This window comes from Bombina bombina, chromosome 3 (assembly GCF_027579735.1).
Source record: "Bombina bombina isolate aBomBom1 chromosome 3, aBomBom1.pri, whole genome shotgun sequence".
Classification (NCBI taxonomy): Eukaryota; Metazoa; Chordata; class Amphibia; order Anura; family Bombinatoridae; genus Bombina; species Bombina bombina.
In genome coordinates this window covers 1,120,667,343-1,120,691,851 of record NC_069501.1, presented here as the reverse complement: position 1 = coordinate 1,120,691,851, position 24,509 = coordinate 1,120,667,343, and the positions used below count along the sequence as shown (strand labels likewise).

General features: G+C 38.4%; 1 protein-coding gene across 2 annotated transcripts in view; it reads left to right on the top strand.

Moving 5' to 3' along the window:
* Positions 1-18,253, top strand: part of PAN3 (poly(A) specific ribonuclease subunit PAN3) — a 339,245-nt gene extending 320,992 nt beyond the window's left edge. For both annotated transcript variants that reach the window (XM_053708481.1, XM_053708482.1), the window contains exons 17-19: positions 7,584-7,648; positions 14,660-14,798; positions 15,008-18,253. In XM_053708481.1, coding sequence (XP_053564456.1) covers positions 7,584-7,648; positions 14,660-14,798; positions 15,008-15,148 — 345 coding nt within the window. In that variant the 3' untranslated portion in view covers positions 15,149-18,253. The remainder of the gene's footprint in view (positions 1-7,583; positions 7,649-14,659; positions 14,799-15,007) is intronic.
* The last annotated feature ends 6,256 nt before the right edge of the window (positions 18,254-24,509 follow it).

Below are 24,509 nucleotides of genomic sequence, written 5' to 3'. Positions count from 1 at the left end.
TCGTGGACTCAGGAGGAGTCACTCCTTCCAATAAATATTCTGGAACTGAGAGCGATATTCAATGCTCTTCAGGCTTGGCCTCGGTTAGCAACTCTGAGGTTCATCAGATTTCAGTCGGACAACATCACGACTGTGGCTTACATCAACCATCAAGGGGGAACAAGGAGTTCCCTAGCGATGTTAGAAGTCTCAAAGATAATTCGCTGGGCAGAGATTCACTCTTGCCACCTATCAGCTATCCATATCCCAGGTGTAGAGAACTGGGAGGCGGATTTTCTAAGTCAGACTTTTCATCCGGGGGAGTGGGAACTCCATCCGGAGGTGTTTGCACAATTGATTCATCGTTGGGGCAAACCAGAAATGGATCTCATGGTGTCTCGCCAAAACGCCAAGCTTCCTTGTTACGGATCCAGGTCCAGGGATCCCAAGACGACGCTGATAGATGCTCTAGCAGCGCCCTGGTCTTTCAACCTGGCTTATGTGTTTCCACCGTTTCCTCTGCTCCCTCGTCTGATTGCCAAGATCAAGCAGGAGAGAGCATCTGTGATCTTGATAGCGCCTGCGTGGCCACGCAGGACCTGGTATGCAGATCTAGTGGACATGTCATCCTTTCCACCTTGGACTCTGCCGTTAAGACAAGACCTTCTACTACAAGGTCCTTTCAATCATCCAAATCTAATTTCTCTGAGACTGACTGCCTGGAGATTGAACGCTTAATGTTATCAAATCGTGGCTTCTCCGAGTCAGTCATTGATACCTTAATACAGGCACGAAAGCCTGTCACCAGGAAAATTTACCATAAGATATGGCGTAAATATCTTTATTGGTGTGAATCCAAGGGTTACTCATGGAGTAAGGTCAGGATTCCCAGGATATTATCCTTTCTCCAAGAAGGTTTGGAAAAGGTTTGTCAGCTAGTTCCTTAAAGGGACAGATTTCTGCCCTGTCTATTCTTTTGCACAAGCGTCTGGCAGATGTTCCAGACGTTCAGGCATTTTGTCAGGCTTTAGTTAGAATCAAGCCTGTGTTTAAACCTGTTGCTCCGCCATGGAGCTTAAATCTGGTTCTTAAGGTTCTTCAAGGAGTTCCGTTTGAACCTCTTCATTCTATAGATATCAAACTTTTTTTCTTGGAAAGTCCTGTTTTTGGTAGCTATTTCCTCGTCTCGTAGAGTCTCCAAGTTATCTGCTTTACAATGTGATTCTCCTTATCTGATCTTCCATGCGGATAAGGTAGTCCTGCGTACCAAACCTGGGTTTTTACCTAAGGTGGTATCTAATAAGAATATCAATCAAGAGATTGTTGTTCCATCTTTGTGTCCTAATCCTTCTTCAAAGAAGGAACGTCTATTACACAATCTGGACGTGGTTCATGCTTTAAAGTTTTACTTACAAGCTACTAAAGATTTTCGTCAAACATCTGCTTTGTTTGTTGTCTACTCTGGACAGAGGAGAGGCCAAAAGGCTTCAGCATTTTCTCTTTCGTTTTGGCTAAGAAGCATAGTCCGCTTAGCCTATGAGACTGCTGGCCAGCAGCCTCCAGAAAGGATTACAGCTTATTCTACTAGAGCTGTGGCTTCCACATGGGCCTTTAAAAATGAGGCTTCTGTTGAACAGATTTGCAAGGCGGCGACTTGGTCTTCGCTTCATACTTTTTCAAAATTCTACAAATTTGATACTTTTGCTTCTTCGGAGGCTATTTTTGGGAGAAAGGTTTTACAGGCAGTGGTACCTTCCGTTTAAGTACCTGCCTTGTCCGTCCCTTCATCCGTGTACTTTAGCTTTGGTATTGGTATCCCACAAGTAATGGATGATCCGTGGACTGGATACATCTTACAAGAGAAAACATAATTTATGCTTACCTGATAAATTTATTTCTCTTGTGGTGTATCCAGTCCACGGCCCGCCCTGTCATTTTAAGGCAGGTATTTTTTTAACTTTAAACTACAGTCACCACTGCACCCTATGGTTTCTCCTTTCTCTGCTTGTTTTCGGTCGAATGACTGGATATGGCAGTTAGGGGAGGAGCTATATAGACAGCTCTGCTGTGGGTGTCCTCTTGCAACTTCCTGTTGGGAATGAGAATATCCCACAAGTAATGGATGATCCGTGGACTGGATACACCACAAGAGAAATACATTTATCAGGTAAGCATAAATTATGTTTTTTATCTAACGAAATAAATTAACTCTTATTAAATAAATTATTCCTATTTAAAGCTAAATACTTACCTGTTAAATAAACCCCAATATAGCTACAATATAAATAATAATTATATTGCAGCTATTTTAGGATTAATATTTATTTTACAGGCAACTTTGTATTTATTTTAACCAGGTACAATAGCTATTAAATAGTTAAGAACTATTTAATAGCTACCTAGTTAAAATAATTACAAAATTACCTGTAAAATAAATCCTAACCTAAGTTACAATTAAACCTAACACTACACTATCAATAAATTAATTAAATAAAATACCTACAATTATCTACAATTAAACCTAACACTACACTATCAATACATTTATTAAATAAAATACCTACAAATAAATACAATTAAATAAACTAAAGTACAAAAAATAAAAAAATAATTTACAAACATTAGAAAAAGATTACAACAATTTTAAGCTAATTACACCTACTCTAAGCCCCCTAATAAAATAACAAAGCCCCCCAAAATAAAAAAATGCCCTACCCTATTCTAAAATACAAATAGAAAAGCTCTTTTACTTTACCAGCCCTTAAAAGGGCATTTTGCGGGGCATGCCCCAAAGAATTCAGCTCTTTTGCCTGTAAAAAAAAACATACAATACCCCCCCCCCCCACATTACAACCCACCACCCACATACCCCTAATCTAACCCAAACCCCCCTTAAATAAACCTAACACTAAGCCCCTGAAGATCTTCCTACCTTATCTTCACCATGCCGGGTATCACCGATCCGTCTAGAGGAGCCTTCGAAGTCTTCATCCAAGCCCAAGCGGGGGCTGAATAAGTCCATCATCGGGCTGAAGAGGTCCATCATCGGGCTGAAGTCTTGATCCAAGCGGGCGCTGAAGAGGTCCATCATCGGGCTGAAGTCTTCTATCAAGCGGCATCTTCAATCTTCATCCATCCGGAGCGGAGCCATCTTCTTCCAGCCGACGCAGATCCATCCTCTTCTACCGACGCCTACTCGCCGAAGGGGTCGGCGGTGTTAGGGGCAGCAGATTAGGGGGACATAGGGATAACGTAGGTGGCGGCGGTGTACGGAGCGGCAGATTAGGGGTTAAAAAAATATGTAGGGGTCAGCGGGGGCGGCAGATTAGGGGTTAATAAGTTTAAGGTTAGGGGTGTTTAGACTCGGGGTACATGTTAGGGTGTTAGGTGCAGACGTAGGAAGTATTTCCCCATAGGAAACAATGGGGCCCCTATGGGGGAATCGTGCACAAGCACGTTTTTGAAGCTAGCCGCGTCCGTAAGCACCGCTGGTATTGAGAGTTGCAGTGGCGGTAAATTATGCTATACGCTCCCTTTTTGGAGCCTAACGCAGCCCTTCTGTGAACTCTAAATACCAGCGGTATTTAAAAGGTGCGGGGGAAAAAAAGCACGCGTAGCTAACGCACCCCTTTGGCCGCAGAACTCTAAATCTAGCGGTAAGTAAATTGACAAGTTTTAATCCAGCTATAGCTGCTTGTTTTAAATGCTAAAGTGGCTGCTTTTATCTTTTATGTCCAGGGCTGAAGGACATGGTATTGGTTGTCCCTGCTTTTGTCTCAGGAATGAACTAGATCCTTGTCGTAGAATAAAGGTGGTTTTTTTTTGTTTGTTTGTTTTTAGGCTTAAGAATTCTAGACTGTATTATAAGGGTATTTTGTCTCAAATTGGAAGCAATTTGTATTAAGACCTATACCTGTAAATCCTTATCCACTAGGATTACCTTTGTTTGCTCTGGTTGGCATTCTTAGACAGTAACTGTTTGTTGTCGTCTTTCTGTTTGATTTGGCTGCAGATACTTTTTTGATAAAGTTCTAAAAGCATTGTTGATGGTAATCAGTGTTTCTTGCAGTCTTTTAACTGTGCCCAGCTTAGAGTGTGTCTTTTCTAGAAGACCTTTAGATTCTATCCTAATGTGTTTGCTGATGGAATAATGCAGAATAAACTTCAGAAGGTGTGTCTGTTCTGGAATCCTGCTTCTTTTCCATCCATAGCTCATTATATTTGTGACCCTTTTATCTGTTTATGCTCAATCAGTGGTTAGGGATTATCTGCTATTGGTTTAGCAGATTACTTTTCTTTTTGTCTGATTTTTTTTCTCATAGAGCGTAAGGAGTCTGGTGTCATCTAGAAGCTAGGTTACCGGTTTTTGTTTTAGAACTTTGTGCTGTTCTTCAAGCTTTTTTAATCATGGTCCATATATATTCATATTTTAGTTTTTTGTAGACCTTATTGCCCTCTTAATTTCTATCTTAAGGTCAGTTTTTCCATCCAGATCTGAAGTCCCTGAACTTTATGGCATGGAAATTAATCACTTGATCCTTAGACATAGGGGTTTCTCGGATTCTTTGATTGAAACCCTGATTTAGGCTTTTAAGCCTGCAACTAAGAAAATCTGGAAGGTTTTTTATGTCATGGTGTTTTAATCATGTTTTTTTCCCTGGCATTGTTTCAGAATTCTTAGGATTCTGCAGTTTTTTTGCATGATGTTCTAGAAAAGGATCTATCTGCCAGTTTTCGAAGGGGCAGTGTTTCTGCTTTTTCAGTTTTGTTCCACAGAAAGATTATTAATCTTCCTGATGATCATCGTTTTGTTTGGGCTCTAGTTTATATTAATCTGTTATCAAGCATATTTCTCCTCAATAGAATCATTTTCTGGTGTTAACGTTATTACACGAAACAACTAGTGTGGGTTCTTCTAAAACATGGTTGGAGGATCAATTTACCAAAGAGTTTCTTGATTCCTCTGACAAGGGTCACCTTTTTAGGTTTCCAGATAGATTCAGTGTCTATGACTATTTCTCTGACAGACAAGAGAAAAATGAAGTTAGTTTTAGCTTGTCTAAATCTTCAGTGGTTATGTGCATGGAAGTTTTAGGTCTCATTACTGCATCGGACGCAATCCCCTTTGGTCGTTTTCATATGAGGCCTCTACAGCTTTTCATGTTGCACCAATGGTGCAGAGAATATACTCAGATATCGCAACTGATATACTTAAATCCCAACACTCAACTCTCTCTGACTTGGTGGTTAGACCATCACCTTGTTGTTCTAGGGGCCTCATTTGTTCGTGCTACCTGGACTGTGATAACAGATGCAAGTCTTACAGGTTGGGGAGCTGTCTGGGGGTCTCTGACAGCACAAGGGGTTTGGAAACCTTGAGAGGCGAGGCTACCAATCAATATTTTAGAACTCTTCAGGGCTCTTCAGGCGTGGCCTCTATTGAAGAGAGAACTTTACATTCATTTTCAAACAGACAATATCACAAAAGTGACATATGTCAATCATCAAGGAGGGACTTGCAGTTCTTCAGCAATGAAGGAAGTATCTCAGATACTTTCCTGGGCAGAATCCAACTATTCTCAAATTTCTTCGATTCATATCTCAGGTGTAGACAATTGGGAAGTGGATTATCTCAGTCGTCAGACTTTACATCCGGGGGAGTGGTCTCTCCATCCAGATGTGTTTTTTTCATCTTGTACAGATGTGGGGTCTTCCATAAATAGATCTGATGGCCTCTCGTCTAAACAAGAAGCTTTCCAGGGATCCTCAGGCGGAGATGGTGGTGGATGCCTTAGCAGTTCCTAGGTTTTACCAACCTGCTTATATTTTTCCGCATCTGGATTCCTGGTATTCTTTTAGAATTCCTAGGATTTTACAGTTTCTTCAGGATGGTTTGGAGAAGGGTTTGTCTGCAAATACTTTGGAAGGACACATTTCTGCTCTTTCTGTCTTATTTTATAGAAGGATTGCTAAACATCCTGATATCCTCTGTTTTGTTCAGGCTTTGATTCATATGAAACCTGTTATTAAATCTATTTCTCCTCCTTGGAGTCTTAATTTGGTTTTGAAGATTTTACAGGCTCCTCCTTTTGAGCCTATGCATTCTCTGGATATTAAATTACTTTCTTGGAAAGTGTTATTTATTTTGGCTATCTCTTCTCCTAGAAGAGTTTCTGAATTGTCTGCTCTCTCTTGTGATTCTCCTTATCTGATTGTCCATCAAGATAAAGCTGTTTTGCGGACTTCATTTACATTTTTGCCTAAAGTTGTGAATTCTAACAACATCAATAAAGAAATTGTTGTTCCTTCTTTGTGTCCTAATCCTAAGAATACTCTTGAAAGATCTTTACATTCTTTGGATGTGGAAAGAGCTTTGAAATACTATGTTGAGGCTACTAAAGATTTCAGAAAAACTTCTAGTCTATTTGTTATTTTTCTGGCTCTAGGAAAGGTCAGAAAGCCTCTGCCATTTCTCTGGCATCTTGGTTGAAACTTTTAATTCACACAGCTTATTTGGAGGCGGGGCAGTCTCCGCCTCAGAGACTTACAGCTCATTCTACTAGATCAGTTGCCACTTCTTAGGCTTTCAAGAATGAAGCTTTAGTTGATCAAATTTGCAAAGCAGCAACTTGGTCTTCTTTGCATACTTTTACAAAATTTTACCATTTTGATGTGTTTGCTTCTTCGGAAGCAGCCTTTGGTGGAAAGGTTCTTCAGGCAGTTGTCTCAGTTTGATTCTAGTGCCTTTTGATTTCATTTTTTTTAATTTATTTTTTTAGGATTTAATTTCTCAGCGGATTTAGCTGGTGTTATTTTATCCCTCCCTCTCTAGTGACTCGTGGATTTCCACATCTTGGATATTATATCCCATATGTCACTTGCTCATGGAATGGATTCTTGCCACTTACATGAAAGAAAACATAATTTATGTAAGAACTTACCTGATAAATTAATTTATTTCATAGTGGCAAGAGTCCATGAGACCCACCCTATTTTTTGTGGTTATGCTTTTTTGTATAAAACACTTTATTTTTTCCAGTTCCTCCTTTTTTTTTTATTTTTTTTTTATTTTTATTTTTTTATACTTTTTACTCTTTATTTTACACCTCACTTCTTGGCTACACGTTAAACTAAAGTATGTGGGAGGTGTATTTATAGTCATTTTGAGGTTTGGAAACTTTGCCCTCTCCTGGTAGGAATATATATCCCATACATCACTAGCTCATGGACTCTTGCCACTATGAAAGAAATTAATTTTGTCAGGTAAGTTCTTACATAAATTATGTTTTTAAGGCACAAGTGGCTCCCTGGCACCTGGGATTGTCGAGCTCTAATATAGATAGAATAATCTTTTTCTCTGTGTTTCTATTTCTCTCCCTCTCTATTTCCTATTTCTGTCTCTCCTACACACGCAGGCAAACAAACACAGGCTATATTAAGCATGAAGGGGAGGATGACCATTATTTTTTTTAAAAAAATGTTTTTCCTAAAACTGTTATATTTTTACAGTGCGGCATTTATATTAAAATATCTCTTTTAGTGTTCTTTTAATGTAAAACAAGTCATGCCTGAGTTTTATTATGTTTTTTTTTTGTTTAATATAGGAGGTTCAAAATGGAAGGTTGTTCAGACTCCTAGCAAAACTGGGAACAATTAATGAGAGACCGGAGTAAGGAGCTTTTTTTTTCGTTTTTCTTAAAGATTTTAATTTGATCTACCTGTTTAGACATTCTTTACATTTTCAAACCACTTTAACTGATGGTTGCTTCACATATAGATGTTAAAATAACCTGTACCTCTTGAAGTGATATGGTAAGTCAGGTCTTTATAAAATCCCTGACAGTGGAATAGTCCTGTAATCTGTAATGCAGTATAAATCCTCATTACAGGATGCAGAATCCAAAATATGAGTCGTAACCTGTAGAGTAACCCACAGTTGTATTGGGTGTGTAAAAATATTTATTTCATATAGGTGGTGAGAGTATACAATCCATAACTCCTGGGAATTACTCTTCTGGCCACTAGGAGGAGGCCAAGATTTCCCACCAACACCAAGAGCTCTATAAAACTCTTCCCACCTTATTAGAAACTAATCTTGCCACATGGAGGAAGGTAAAGAAGGAAGGTGCTCCCGATGATCGACTGTGATAGGGGTTTTCAGACTGATTTGAGGTCTATTTCACCCATTGAGTGCTGCTGTTAGACAGAGGGATGTATTGGGAGTATGTGGTAGGAGGTATGTTCTCAGAAGGTATTATCTGATAATCAGGAGTCTGTTTTTGATCATGATTCAGTCATCCTCTTTTATGTTTAAGGTTGATCATATTCGTTCCCTTTTAAAAGAGGTATTATGTACTTTAGGTTTTCAAGATCCTAAGGTATTTGAGGACAAGTCTGTTATACGTTTGGAGGCTTAGCAGAAGTTTAAAAAAAAAAATCCAAAGGTTTTTCCTACCCCTAATGCTGTCTCTTAAATAGTTTCAAAGGATTGGTCTAAGCCTGGCGGCCCTTTTAATCCTTAAAGGACCAGTTAACACAGTAAATTTGTATAATCAACAAATGCAAGATCACAAGACAATACGATAGCACTTAGTTTGAACTTCAAATGAGTAGTAGATTTTTTTCTGACTATTTAAAAAATTGTCTATTTCCACTCCCCCTGTACCATGTGACAGCCATCAGCCAATCACAAATGCATACACGTACCATGTGACAGGCATCAGCCAATCACAAATGCATAAACGTTTATTCTGCACATGCTCAGTAGGAGCTGGTGACTCAAAGTTTAAATATAAAAAAAGACTTGCACATTTTGTTAATGGAAGTAAATTGGAAAGTTGTTTAAAATTGCATACTCTATTTGAATAATGAAAGTTTAATTTTGACTTAAGTGTCCCTTTAAGCTAGGTTTAAGAAAATCTATCCTTTGCCAGCTTCTAATATTGAGCTTTGGGAAACAGAAATAGTCCATCCACCTTAGGAACTACATTGGCTAGGTGTTCTACCATTCCTTTGGGAGATAGTTCTTCTTTTAAGGATCCTATGGATAGGAAATTGTAATCCTTTCATAGGATGGCTTTCCAGTGAGCAGGTTTTCTTTTTAGGCCAGCAGTAAGCGATTCCTGTGTGGTTGCAGCTTTTTTTTTTGGTTGGATAGTCTTTCTGAGCAATTTTTGGATGATTCTGCTAGTGAAGATTTTCTTAACCGTTTGGGTCTACGGAAGTCTGCCAATGCTTTTATTTGTGATGCAGTTATTGACATGATTCTAAGATTATGTCGTTAGCAGTTCTTTGTAGAAGAACTTTGTGGTTCAAGCCCTTGTCAGCTGATATGGTTTTCAAATCCAGACTTTTATCTCTTTTCATTGAAAGATGTTGTTTGGTTCTGGATTAGATTCTTAGATTTCTTGTCTCAGGGAAGAAAAGCTCCTGTCACAGTAGAAATATAAGGGTAAATTTAAAAATTGTAATAACTTTCAATCCTTTTCGTCAGAGTAAGGAACAAAATCTTCTTACTCCTCTCAGAAACAAGTTCAAATTGGAGCAGATCTAAACAATTTAAGAAAGGTGCAGCCCCCAATCTAGATATTGTGGTGCAGGGCAGGTTGTGCCTTTTCAGGAGGTTTAGTCCTGTCTGTTGAGGATTCCTGGGTTCTGAATATAGTTTCTCAGGGTTATCTAATAGGTTTCAGGGTGAGGGCTCCCAGAGGAAGGTTTCTACTGTCTCATGTTCCAAAGGCTCCTTTAAAAAGCAAAAGCCTTCTTTCAGTCTGTTTCATATTTGGAATTCATGGAAGTCATTGTTCCAATTTTGGATCAGGGGTTGAGTTTCTGTTTGAATCTCTTCATTGTTCCAGAGAATAAAGGGATTTTCAGACCAGTTTTGGATTTAAAAGCTCTGAGCAAGGTTCTCAGGATTCTTCTTTCAAGATGGAAACTATTCGTACTATTCTGCCTCTTTTGCAACAAGGTCAGTTTATGTCCACAATGGATTTAAAGGATGTCTAACTTCATGTTCCAATTCACAAGAATCATTATCCGTTTCTAAGGTTTGCATTACTGCAGGTTTGCATCTTCCATTTGGTTTGGCTACTTCTCCCAGAATATTTTCAAAAGTCCTGGGTACTCTCGTTTGTGACAAGAGCCCAGTGTAAACTTTCCTGTAGGATATTTGCTTACAGGCTCCCATCTTTTCCTTTAACAGTATCTTACATTAACAGACATCTGTTTCTTCAGCAGCATGGTTGGAGAATCAATTTTCTAGAGAGTTCTCTTCTTCCCCAGTCCAGAGACACTTTTCTGGGTGTTCAAATAGACCCCGTGTCTATGAGACTCTCTAACCAAACAAAGAAGGCTGAAGCCGATTTCAGCTTCTTCAAATCTTCAGTCTGTTCTGAGTCCTTCAGTAGCTCTTTGTATGGAAGCACTAAGCCTAATGATTACCACATCAGATGCTATTCCATTTGCTTATTTTCACATGAGGCCTCTTCAGCTTTGTATGCTTAGACAATGGTGCAGTGATTATACTCTGTTTTCTTAGACACTTTATTTGGATCCCAAGACAACTGTTCCTGTCTTGGTAGCTGGATCATCAGTCCAATATTCAGGGGGCTTCTTTTGTTCCTCCTATTTTGGACTGTGATCATGACAGATGCAAGTCTTTCAGGTTGTGGTGCAGTCTATATGACTGTGGGTGACAAAAACAAATGAAAAGGAATAGGAGTTGCAAAAAGACGAATGTAACTACAAACTGCTGACGTGATACAAATCCTAAAGCTGTGGTGTTTATGGAAATGAGTGTGCAGAGAAAAAAAATATGTATAAGAATAATCAAACAATAGTATCTAAATTTGTAACTATAAGAGCATATATATTCAACCTACATCAGCCTACAAATAATTTAATATCAGATTTTTCATTAATTCCACAAGGTGCTTCTGTCTGTTACCTAAAAATCCAATATGTTTCACACTTATTTAATTTAGCATGCCTATCCTCCCCCCTGTGATGGTCATAGGTATATGATCAATAGCTTTAAATGTGAAATAATTTTCAGACTTACCACCAAGAGAAGTAAAGTTCCTAGCTACTGGGGTTCTGGGTATGTCCTCGTTGATTGGTAACAGATGCTCTCTTATCCTGTCTTTTAACATACATGAGGTGCGTCCTACATATTGTTTGACAGCAATTACGAGTAATCAAGTATATTACAAAAGTAGAATTACATGTGATGTGATGTTTAATATTAAATATGTCACCCGTATAACTATACCGAAAGACATTTTCCAAATCTGTCCACAGTGTCTGCATCAAGACAGAGACCAATCTTCCTGATATTCTGTGTATTGCTCAGGCCTTGGTCAGGATTGAGCCTGTGTTAATTTCTCCTCCATGGAGCCTCAATCTGGTTTGAAAGGTTTTACAGGCTCCTCCATTTGAGCCCGTGCATAACGTGGATTTCAAGCTTTTATCTTGGAAGGCTTTTTTTGGCTATCACTTCTGCTAAGAGAGTTTCTGAATAGTCTGCACTTTCTTGTGATCCTCATCTTATTTTTCATCAGGATAAGGTTGTTTTGATAACTGTTTGATTTCTTACCTAAGGTGGTGTCTTCAGACAACATGAGTAGTGAAATTGTTGTTCTTTCTTTGTCCTAATTCCAAAAAGTCTATGGAGAGGATTCTTCATAATTTGAATGTTGTCAGAGCTTTGAAGAACTATTTGCAGGCTTGTAAGGATTTCAAAAAAACTGACTTTATACAAGCACTTGAGCCTCAAACAGATTTATTAATTTGTGCATTGTTTTTGTGAGTTATTCCTAATATTTACAGATATTTATTTCTCATACCTAATAAAATACAAAGTATGCATAAATTGAAATACAATACGCTCTAAATAGAGCATATAGTTTTTTGTATTGTTGCATGATCGCATTCTAGCATCTAAAGGAACAGTCAACTCCAGATTTTTGTTTTGGTTTAAAAAAAGATTATCCCTTTTATTACCCATTAACCAGTTTTACATAACCAACAGTTATATTGATATACTTTTTACCTCTTTGCTTGACTTCTATCTAAGTCTCTGCAGACTGCCACCCTATTTCAGTTCTTTTGACAGACTTTCTTTTTAGCCAATCAGTGCTGACTCATAAATAACTCCAAAGGAGTAAGCACAATGTTACCTATATGGCATACATGAATTAACCATGTCTAGCTGTGAAAAACTGACAAAATGCACTGAAATAAGGTGGCCTTCAAGGGTTTGAAAAATAGTATGAGTCTACCTAGCTTTCAACAAATAATACCAAGAGAACAAAGCAAATTTGATGATAAAAGTAAATTGGAAAGTTGCATGCCCTATCTGAATCATCGGTTTTAATTTGGACTATTCTGTCCCTTTAAGAGACATTTAGAACAAGGATCGCACCTTTAGTGTTGCACAACACTTTAAACTGCACCACAACTCATCTCCTAGGTTGTTAAAACTTATTGGGATAGAAAGGGTAAAATAAGGCATCAGAGGTGATGATCTAGACAGGATCCTTTTACAACATTAATCTAGATGGATCAATTTTCTAGACACACTGAACCCACAAGGACTTAAAGGGCCACTAAACCCAAAATCTTTCTTTCATGATTCAGATAGAGAATAGAAATTTAAACAACATTACAATTTACTTCTATTATTTATTTTCCTTCATTGTTTAGATATCCTTAGTTGAAGAAAAAGCAATGCACATGGTGAGCCATTCACACGAGGCTATGTGCAGCAACCAATCAGCAGCTACTAAGCATATCTAGATATGCTTTTCAGCAAAGAATATCAAGAGAATAAAACAAATTAGATAATATAAGTAAATTAGAAATATGTTTAAAATTACATTCTCTTTCTAAATCATGAAAGAAAAAATGTGGGTTTCATGGCCCTTTAATGAAAAAATTGTTTTAGTCCATTTCTGTAAACCCTTTTCTATCCCAATAAATTTAATATAGTGAGCATCGTTATATGATTCGTAATTGAATTTGTTGTTATAACACTAATTCTTGTTAGGAATGATCTGTATTCTAATTATTTAAACAGTGTATATAAGTGAAGCAGTAATAATCTCAAGCCATGTTTCTTTATTAAATATTATATATATATATATATATATATATATATATAAAATAATTTTATAGTACTAAAGCAATGCTGGGCATCTGGACCAATATTTACCGGCTCCGTTTCAGGAGGAACTTTTTGCTGTAACACTATTGATTGACTAGAACAGAGTTTAACTCTGAGCTCTGACGAAGCCAGCAAATAGTGAAACTATTGTTGGCTATTCAGCAGTATTTGCACTGTTTCTAAGGACCCTCAGCATTGTGGATCACGTTGCACTACTAACAGCAGCCCACTGCACTTAACAATGGACATTTCACGTTTCGATTAAGGTGACTGACTAGCTTATAGCTGCTCCAGTATCCCAGGGCTGTGCGCTGAACATAGTTCAACTTCTCCTCGGATACGATTGGCGAAGGAATCAGTCTACCACCTGTGTTGAGATCCGTCCCCCGAATAGAGCGACATGATTGTTTGCAGTGACTCTTATGAGCCGACAGTGTATTAAGGTATTTGCCGTCTTGGAAGGACTTATCTTTGCCGCATATCATACATAGCAACTGCAAATCATCTACAATGGCCATCTTGTAACTGGCTTACACTGACTTTCCATTATGTTCATGGCTTCTACACAATCTCCTGCAAGTTAAGTACTGTGGTTGTGGTCATTTTTTCTGACTTTGAGATGTAATGACCTGTTATGTCTTTAAAGTGACCTACTATGCGCTTTACTTTAGGGCGTTTTGTATTTCAATTTAAGCATACTTTTGTACTTTAGTATGTATGAGAAATGGATATTTGTGCATTGTTTTTGCGAGTTGTTCCTCACAATTACAAATTAATGTTTAAGGCGCGAGTGCTTGTATATAGCCACTGTTTTTCCTATTGTTTATTATATTATTTGTTTTGGACTTTGGCAACCGTACTAGTATATATGCGTTTGTCTACTTTTAAGCCCTCTGCAGAAAAATATTTAATTAAAATTTTAGACAAACTTCTAGTTTGTTTATTTTCTGTTTCTAGAAAAGCTAGGGGTGTTTCTTTTGCGTCTTGGCTTAAGCTTTTGATTCAGAAGGCTTACTTTGAGGTGAGTCAGTCTCCTCCTAAATGGATTACTGCCCATTCAACCAGATCAGTTGCCACATCTTGGGCCTTTAAGAATAAGGCCTCTGTGGATCAAATTTGCAAGGCAGTTACTTGGTCTTCTTTGCATACTTTTATTAAGTTCTACCATTTTGATATTTTTGCTTCTGAAGCAGCCTTTGGTAGGAAAGTCCTTCAGGCTGTTGTTTCTGGTTGATGTAGTTTTGTTAGGTTCTTTTTGCTTACTTTTCATGTTTTGCATACTTATATATCTAGGTATTGTGGACTCACTACTTGGGCATTAGTTTACAGGTGAGTTGCCAGAGAGGTGGGAGGGGTTTTATAGAGCTCTTGGGGTTTGGTAATCTTTGTATCTTCATAGTGGCAGGAAAAAGTAATTTTCAGGAGTAATGGATTGTGGACTCTCACCATCATGAAAGAAATGTATTTATCAGGTAAGCATAAATTAAGTTTTGTTTTTGTTTTTTCCTTCTATAGGTTCCAAAAAGACCCAGCCTGGTCAGAAACTGGAGACAGATACTTGCTAAAGCTCTTTAGGGATCATCTTTTCCATCAGGTGACAGAAGCAGGCACTCCATGGATTGACCTCAGTCATATTGTAACTTGTCTTAACAAGGTAATATATACAATGTGAAGTTTACTGCCTGTCAGTCACTTCGGTTAATGAGCTCCTGTATGAAGGTAATTAGTAATAAATATTATGTTCATGCTTGGTTTGGCACACATTTTATTAGCTCTGAAATAATAATGGTCTTCTACAACATCATTATATTTATTTGTAAATTTACTATTAATATTTGCTATATTTTCATCCATCTCTTGCAGTTAGATGCTGGTGTACCAGAAAAAATTAGCCTCATATCCAGAGACGAGAAGAGTGTACTTGTGGTAACTTACAGTGATCTAAAACGCTGCTTTGAAAATACGTTTCAAGAACTGGTTGCAGCTGCAAATGGCCAGTTGTAGTATTTGCTGAAAGCATGCAGGACATTGCTGAGGAACTAAACCAATAGCAAATTGCACTACAGCTGAGTTATCATTGTCATCTCATTTCATATTGGGAATTAAACAGGAGATGAGCGAGGCTGCTTGCACTTCAGTCAGGTACACTGTTACTTGAAAAGAAGAATGTTTCATTTATCCTAAAGCTATGGCTGCCAATGGAGGCTTTATCTGTGAAGAATTTTATTTTAAATATAGGAACACCATCAGGTGCATGATGTTCCTGCTTTTATTTTTTCCACTTGTATATGCACTAATTTTAATTTTAAGACTTTCTGATCTTCGAAGATTTTGCCACCATATATAAATATTGAGGGAACTTCTTTTTTTTTTTTTTATCGTTTTTCAGGGGCACTGTTTTCTCATCTGCAATATTACAAAATGTACCTTATGTGTGTTCAGTAGTGTAAAAGGACCAGGTAGTAAAGCAGTTTCCATATAAATGTGTTGTATGCAAGCTCTCTTTGGCACTTACAGTGAGTTGATTGTAAAAATCTGTAGGAACAAATAATGAGCGTATATAGTAATGGTCAGCAAAGGTGTTTCTTTGTTTTGTTTTTTCTCAATTGATTAACACACAGTGAACACTCTTATGAACTGCATTTTTTTTTTCAGGGAGAACGAGAAAATATTTATACAGAAAAGCAACCAGCTCCTTTGCATTTTTTTTTATTCTTCTCGATATTGGTTTGTGCAGGTTTCATTATGTTCTGAATATTGCATTATTGACCACAAGATTCATAACTTGATTATATACAATATTTTATTGCATTCTTTAAGAACCACAGCTTTACTAGGGTACTTTACACTGGATGTGGAGACACTGATTTAACAAAGAAAACATCAGCTTCCTGACTTCATGTGCTTACAGCATCAGAACCTGCAAAGAAATGGGAATTATCTGCTGTGCCTTTTGCAGTCTGTGTAGCCCAATATTACCTTCCTTATCACTAAATTTACATTACTTTTTCACTCCTTGATTTATTGTAAAAAAAATATCTTAGCACTATGCGAAGTATTCAGTGAATTTCTAACAAAACACATACTGAAATTTGTATTGAAGACTGCCAAATATATTGAAATTTTCTTGTAAAATGAGGTTTAGTTTTTCAACCTCGTAGCACTGAATGCTTATGATTTTTGTTTTTATTGTGTGTATCATTTATGTATACACACACACATACACACACACACATACATACACACACACACATATATACACGCACACACACACACACACACACACACACACACACATACATACATACATACATACATACATACATACATACACACACACACACACACACACACACACACACACACACACATACACACACACACATACATACACATATATATATATATAATATTGGACCTCTGGAGTGCTTTGTCGGGCAACTTCTAATGAAATAAGGAAAGTTCCAAGTGGTCATACAAGACTTTTGAGATGTTTTATTTGATGTACTGGCTTCAATTTCGATTATTCTTAGTCTTCGCAAATTCAGGGAAGTTGTACTTCTCGTGTTTTTTTTTTTTTTTTTTTTTTTTTTTAAGAAAACTGCTTACCTGGGGATTAAATTAAAGGAGGGACACATTTTTGCTTTTGAAAGCTTACAAGAACATGGATATCATTCCTGCATTTAATGAAAAGTTGAAAGGTTTACATTTTAGTAATATCATCCGAGTTTAAAAATCAAATACTGCTTTTGATTTGATATATATATATATTATTTTTTTTTTAAATAAAACATAAATGTTTAGCCTTCAGAGAGTTGTTACAACTTGCCACAACATTGCTCTTTTTTTAATGTAAAGGTAAAAAATATCTTGGATGAAAAACCAAGCAAGAACCGTCTTTTATCATTAGTGTATGTATGTGTGTATGTATATATATATATATATATATATATATATATATATATATAAGAGAGAAAAAAGCAGCTGTCTTTTTTTATATGTTTTTGACAAATCATTGCAATTTTTTGTACAAAAAATAACTTGTATTCTTGATGAACTATGCTTAATTTATAAGAGGACTGCATTTTTTCATGGAAAAAAAATCCTATTAATGTTGGAAGTAACTGAAAATAAATCAAATACAGGTCTCTCCAGCACAGTATAGGTTAAAGGGGATCATATATCCATATATATATATATATATATATATATATATATATAAATAAATATCCATGTCGGATATCTTTTTGTTTAGTTTTGTATTTCTTTTAGGATTTTTTTTTTTTTTTTCTTTTTTTTAAATTTTATTTATATATCTATTTTTGGGGACCAATATTTTTGTGTAAAATCATATGGCAGAGACGTCACAGGGCTTTCAACATTAATAAACCAGCATACCTTCCTCTATTAAGAATTCTTTAATTGCATATAATTCTTAGTTGCATACTGCTGTCAGTTTATTTGCTTCACAACCATACACTATTCTCAGGATTTAATAAGAAAATTACAAAATAATAAGAAAATTACAAAAATATAATAATAAATTGAATAGCTATTTCACCACAAACATTTTCCCCATATTTGTTGATGTTTGGTAATACAGTACATGCATGCACTTTTCTTTCATTAGTTGCAGTCTTAATTTTGTAACCTTTTACTAAAACCTCACACTGGTGTTTTGGGTAACCAACATTACCCCATTTTATTTTCCATTAAAGATTATACTGACACATCTGTTCAACAATTGTAGCCGCACCTAGATATGGTTTAAGAAACATTAATCATGCCAGGATATAACAGGCTGGGACTCTCCATCGTTGTTTTTGTTGTCTGATAAAAAGCACAGAAAGAACATTTAAAATTGTGATGTTTATCTTTTAACAATTTTGTACATGTTTTTAATTTTTTATTAACTGCTTTTTGTAAATATTTTTTTGTTGGTACATACATTTTTGCCTTTGAGTGCATTCTGTATTATCAACAAATTTCTTTGAAAATCACCTATATGTTAAAGTTCTTGTGTCATGGACTCCAAATGTTACCCGTTTTCATGTCTTTTCAGTTTTCACATGTACAGCAGTATTTTTTAATAAAGGATACCAGAAATAAGCTGTTTAAATGTGTTTTTATATGCACTATCAAAGTTTTTTTGAACTATAGCAGTGGTTCTAATAATATTTGAAAGTTGGCTTCTTGAATAGTATATTGTAAACGCCCCAAAAACCATACGAAGGTGGGCTCAGTCCCATTAAAAAAAATAAGACAGTCTTTTCTCCAACATTGGTGTGTCCGGTCCACGGCGTCATCCTTACTTGTGGAATATCTCTTCCCCAACAGGAAATGGCAAAGAGTCCCAGCAAAGCTGGCCATATAGTCCCTCCTAGGCTCCGCCCACCCCAGTCATTCTCTTTGCCGTTGCACAGGCAACATCTCCACGGAGATGGTTAAGAGTTGTTTGGTGTTTAAATGTAGTTTTTTATTCTTCTATCAAGTGTTTGTTATTTTAAAATAGTGTACTATTTACTCTGAAACAGAAAAAGATGAAGATTTCTGTTTGTGAGAGGAAGATGATTTTAGCAGACAGTAACTAAAATCGATTGCTGTTTCCACATAGGACTGTTGAGATGAAGTAACTTCAGTTGGGGGAAACAGTTAGCAGACTTTTCTGCTTAAGGTATGACTAGCCATATTTCTAACAAGACCATGTAATGCTGGAAGGCTGTCATTTCCCCTCATGGGGACCGGTAAGCCATTTTCTTAGTCAAACAAACAGAATAAAGGGCTTAATATGGGCTAAAACACTGGTAGACATTTTTATGGGCTAAATCGATTGCTTTATTTGGGCATTTTATTCATATTTATGCTGACAATTCGCATTTATAAACTTGGGGAACGTTTATTAAACGGCAGGCACTACGTTAGACACCTTTTCCAGTCAGGGGGCCTTCCTAGTTGTAGACTGAGCCTCATTTTCGCGCCATTACTGCGCAGTTGTTTTTTGAGAGCAGGGCATGCAGATGCATGTGTGAGGATCTGAAATTTGCTGGAAAAGCTTCTAGAAGGCGTCAATTGGTATCGTATTCCCCTCTGGGCTTGGTTAGGTATCAGCAAAGGCTATAGCTGGGACTGTATAGGGGTTAAATTTGTAAACGGCTCCGGTTCCGTTATTTTAAGGGTTAAAGCTCTGAAATTTGGTGTGCAATACTCTTAATGCTTTAAGACACTGTGGTGAAATTTTGGTAATTTTTGAACAATTCCTTCATACTTTTTCACATATTCAGTAATAAAGTGTTTTCTGTTTAAAATTTAAAGAGACAGTAACGGTTTTGTTTTAAAACTTTTTTTGTGCTTTGTTGACAAGTTTAAGCCTGTTTAACATGTCTGTGCCTTCGTATAAGCTATGCTCTATATGTATGAAAGCCAATGTGTCTCCCCATTTAAATTTATGTGATAATTGTGCCATAGCGTCCAAACAAAGTAAGGACAGTACTGCCACAGATAATGAAATTGCCCAAGATGATTCCTCAGATGAGGGGAGTTAACATGATACTACATCATCTCCTACTGTGTCTACACCAGTTTTGCCCACACAGGAGGCCCCTAGTACATCTAGTGCGCCAATGCTTGCATTACCATGCAACAATTAACGGCTGTAATGGATAACTCCATAGCAAATATTTTATCCAAAATGCCTACTTATCAGAGAAAGCGCGATTGCTCTGTTTTAAACACTGAAGAGCAGGAGGGCGCTGATGATAATTGTTCTGTCATACCCTCACACCATTCTGAAGGGGCCATGAGGGAGGTTTTGTCAGATGGGGAAATTTCAGATTCAGGAAAAATTTCTCAACAAGCTGAACCTGATGTTGTGACATTTAAATTAGAACATCTCCGCGCACTGCTTAAGGAGGTGTTATCTACTCTGGATGATTGTGACAACTTGGTCATTCCAGAGAAATTATGCAAGATGGACAAGTTCCTAGAGGTTCCGGTGCACCCCGACGCTTTTCCTATACCCAAGCGGGTGGCGGACATAGTAAATAAGGAGTGGGAAAAGCCCGGCATACCTTTTGTTCCCCCCCCCCCCCTATATTTAATAAATTATTTCCTATGGTCGACCCCAGAAAGGACTTATGGCAGACAGTCCCTAAGGTCGAGGGGGCAGTTTCTACTCTAAACAAACGCACTACTATTCCTATCGAAGATAGTTGTGCTTTCAAAGATCCTATGGATAAAAAATTGGAGGGTTTGCTTAAAAAGATTTTTGTACAGCAAGGTTACCTTCTACAACCCATTTCGTGCATTGTTCCTGTCACTACAGCAGCGTGGTTCTGGTTTGAGGAACTAGAAAACTCTTAGTAGAGAGACTCCATATGAGGAGGTTATGGACAGAGTTCACGCACTTAAGTTGGCTAACTCTTTTATTTTAGATGCCGCTTTGCAATTAGCTAGATTTGCGGCGAAAAATTCAGGGTTTGCTATCGTGGCGGCAGAGCGCTTTGGCTAAAGTCTTGGTCAGCGGATGTGTCATCCAAGACAAAATTGTTTAACATCCCTTTCAAAGGTAAAACTCTATTTGGACCAGAATTGAAAGAGATTATTTCAGACATCACTGGGGGAAAGGGCCACGACCTTCCACAAGATAGGCCTTTCAAGGCCAAAAATAAGTCTAATTTTCATTCCTTTCGCAATTTCAGGAACGGACCGGCCTCCAACTCTGCAGCCTCTAAGCAAGAGGGTAATGCCTCACAACTCAAACCAGCCTGGAAACCGATGCAAGGCTGGAACAAGGGTAAGCAGGCCAAGACGCCTGCCGCTGCTAACAAAACAGCATGAAGGAGTAGCCCCCGATCCGGGACCGGATCTAGTGGGGGGCAGACTCTCTCTCTTTGCTCAGGCTTGGGCAAGAGATGTTCAGGATCCCTGGGCGCTAGAAATAGTTTCTCAGGGTTATCTCCTGGAATTCAGGGAACTACCCCCAAGGGGAAGGTTCCACATGTCTCACTTATCCTCAAACCAAATAAAGAGACAGGCGTTCTTACATTGTGTAGAAGACCTGTTAAAGATGGGAGTGATACACCCAGTTCCAATAAAGGAACAAGGAATGGGATTTTATTCCAATCCGTTTCGTAGTTCCCAAAAAAGAGGGAACTTTCAGACCAATTTTGGATTTGAAGATCCTAAACAAATTTCTCAGGGTACCATCGTTCAAGATGGAAACCATTCGAACGATTCTACCCACTATCCAGGAAAGTCAATTTATGACTACCGTGGATCTAAAGGATGCGTACCTACATATTCCTATCCGCAAAGAACATCATCAGTTCCTAAGGTTTGCTTTTCTGGACAAGCATTACCAGTTTGTGGCCCTCCCATTCGGGTTAGCCACTGCTCCAAGGATTTTCACAAAGGTACTAGGGTCCCTTCTAGCGGTTCTAAGACCGAGGGGCATTGCAGTAGTACCTTACTTGGACGACATTCTAATACAAGCGTCGTCCCTGTCAAAAGCAAAGGCTCATACAGACATCGTTCTGGCCTTTCTCAGATCACACGGATGGAAGGTGAACATAGAAAAAAGTTCTCTGTCTCCGTCGACAAGAGTTCCCTTCTTGGGAACAATAATAGATTCCTTAGAAATGAGGATTTTTCTGACAGAGGTCAGAAAGTCAAAACTTTTAAGCACTTGTCAAGTTCTTCATTCTGTTCCTCGTCCTTCCATAGCGCAGTGCATGGAAGTAGTAGGGTTGATGGTTGCAGCAATGGACATAGTTCCTTTTGCACGAATTCATCTAAGACCATTACAACTGTGCATGCTCAAACAGTGGAATGGGGACTATACAGACTTGTCTCCAATGATTCAAGTAGATCAGAAGACCAGAGATTCACTCCGTTGGTGGCTGACCCTGGACCATCTGTCCCAGGGAATGAGCTTCCGCAGACCAGAGTGGGTCATTGTCACGACCGATGCCAGTCTAGTGGGCTGGGGCGCGGTCTGGGAATCCCTGAAAGCTCAGGGTCTATGGTCTCGGGAAGAGTCTCTTCTCCCGATAAACATTCTGGAACTGAGAGCGATATTCAATGCTCTCAGGGCTTGGCCTCAACTAGCAAAGGCCAGATTCATAAGGTTCCAATCAGACAACATGACGACCGTTTCGTATATCAATCATCAGGGGGGAACAAGGAGTTCCCTGGCGATGAAAGAAGTGACCAAAATAATTCAATGGGCGGAGGATCACTCCTGCCACCTGTCTGCGATCCACATCCCAGGTGTGGAAAACTGGGAGGCGGATTTTCTGAGTCGTCAGACATTCCATCCGGGGGGAGTGGGAACTCCATCCGGAGATCTTTGCCCAAATAAATCAATTATGGGGCATTCCAGACATGGATCTGATGGCGTCTCGTCAGAACTTCAAGGTTCCTTGCTACGGGTCCAGATCCAGGGATCCCAAGGCGACTCTAGTAGATGCACTAGTAGCACCTTGGACCTTCAACCTAGCTTATGTATTTCTACCGTTTCTTCTCATTCCCAGGCTGGTAGCCAGGATCAATCAGGAGAGGGCCTCGGTGATCTTGATAGCTCCTGCGTGGCCACGCAGGACTTGGTATGCAGACCTGGTGAATATGTCATCGGTTCCACCATGGAAGCTACCTTTGAGACAGGACCTTCTTGTTCAGGGTCCAACATCAAAATCTGGTCTCCCTCCAGCTGACGGCTTGGAGATTGAACGCTTGATTCTATCGAAGCGTGGGTTTTCAGATTCTGTGATAGATACTCTGGTTCAAGCCAGAAAACCGGTAACTAGAAAGATTTACCATAAAATATGGAAAAGATATATCTGTTGGTGTGAATCCAAAGGATTCCCATGGAATAAGATAAAAATTCCTAAGATTCTCTCCTTTCTACAAGAAGGTTTGGAGAAAGGATTATCTGCAAGTTCTCTAAAGGGACAGATCTCTGCTTTATCTGTCTTACTACACAAAAGACTGGCAGCTGTGCCAGATGTTCAAGCATTTGTTCAGGCTCTGGTTAGGATCAAGCCTGTTTACAGACCTTTGATTCCTCCCTGGAGTCTAAATCTAGTTCTTTCAGTTCTTCAAGCGGTTCCGTTTGAACCTTTACATTCCATAGATATTAAGTTACTATCTTGGAAAGTTTTGTTTTTGGTTGCAATTTCTTCTGCTAGAAGAGTTTCAGAGTTATCTGCTCTGCAGTGTTCTCCGCCCTATCTGGTGTTCCATGCAGATAAGGTGGTTTTGCGTACTAAGCCTGGTTTTCTTCCTAAGGTTGTTTCTAACAAAAACATTAACCAGGAGATAGTTGTACCTTCTTTATGTCTGAATCCAGTTTCAAAGAAGGAACATTTGTTACACAATTTGGACGTAGTCCGTGCTCTAAAATTCTATTTAGAGGCTACAAAAGATTTCAGACAAACATCTTCCTTGTTTGTTGTTTATTCTGGTAAAAGGAGAGGTCAAAAAGCGACTTCTACCTCTCTTTCCTTTTGGCTTAAAAGCATCATCCGATTGGCTTATGAGACTGCCGGACGGCAGCCTCCTGAAAGAATCACAGCTCACTCCACTAGGGCTGTGGCTTCCACATGGGCCTTCAAGAACGAGGCTTCTGTTGACCAGATATGTAAGGCAGCGACTTGGTCTTCACTGCACACTTTTGCCAAATTTTACAAATTTGATACTTTTGCTTCTTCGGAGGCTATTTTTGGGAGAAAGGTTTTGCAAGCTGTGGTGCCTTCCGTTTAGGTAACCTGATTTGCTCCCTCCCTTCATCCGTGTCCTAAAGCTTTGGTATTGGTTCCCACAAGTAAGGATGACGCCGTGGACCGGACACACCAATGTTGGAGAAAACAGAATTTATGCTTACCTGATAAATTACTTTCTCCAACGGTGTGTCCGGTCCATGGCCCGCCCTGGTTTTTTAATCAGGTCTGATGAATTATTTTCTCTAACTACAGTCACCACGGTACCATATGGTTTCTCCTATATATATTTCCTCCTGTCCGTCGGTCGAATGACTTGGGTGGGTGGAGCCTAGGAGGGACTATATGGCCAGCTTTGCTGGGACTCTTTGCCATTTCCTGTTGGGGAAGAGATATCCCACAAGTAAGGATGACGCCGTGGACCGGACACTCCGTTGGAGAAAGTAATTTATCAGGTAAGCATAAATTCTGTTTTCACACACTGCTGTTTGCATTGTTTTCTAGCAGACATACAATTTAGAAACTGTGTGAAAGATAACAGGTACATCATAATGCAGAAATTTCTATTCAGTCCAAGAAAAACATCTCCAAATGATGTGGTGCAATATAAGCTGGCTAGGGGTGTTAGCAGCCACTCAGCTGATTGATCT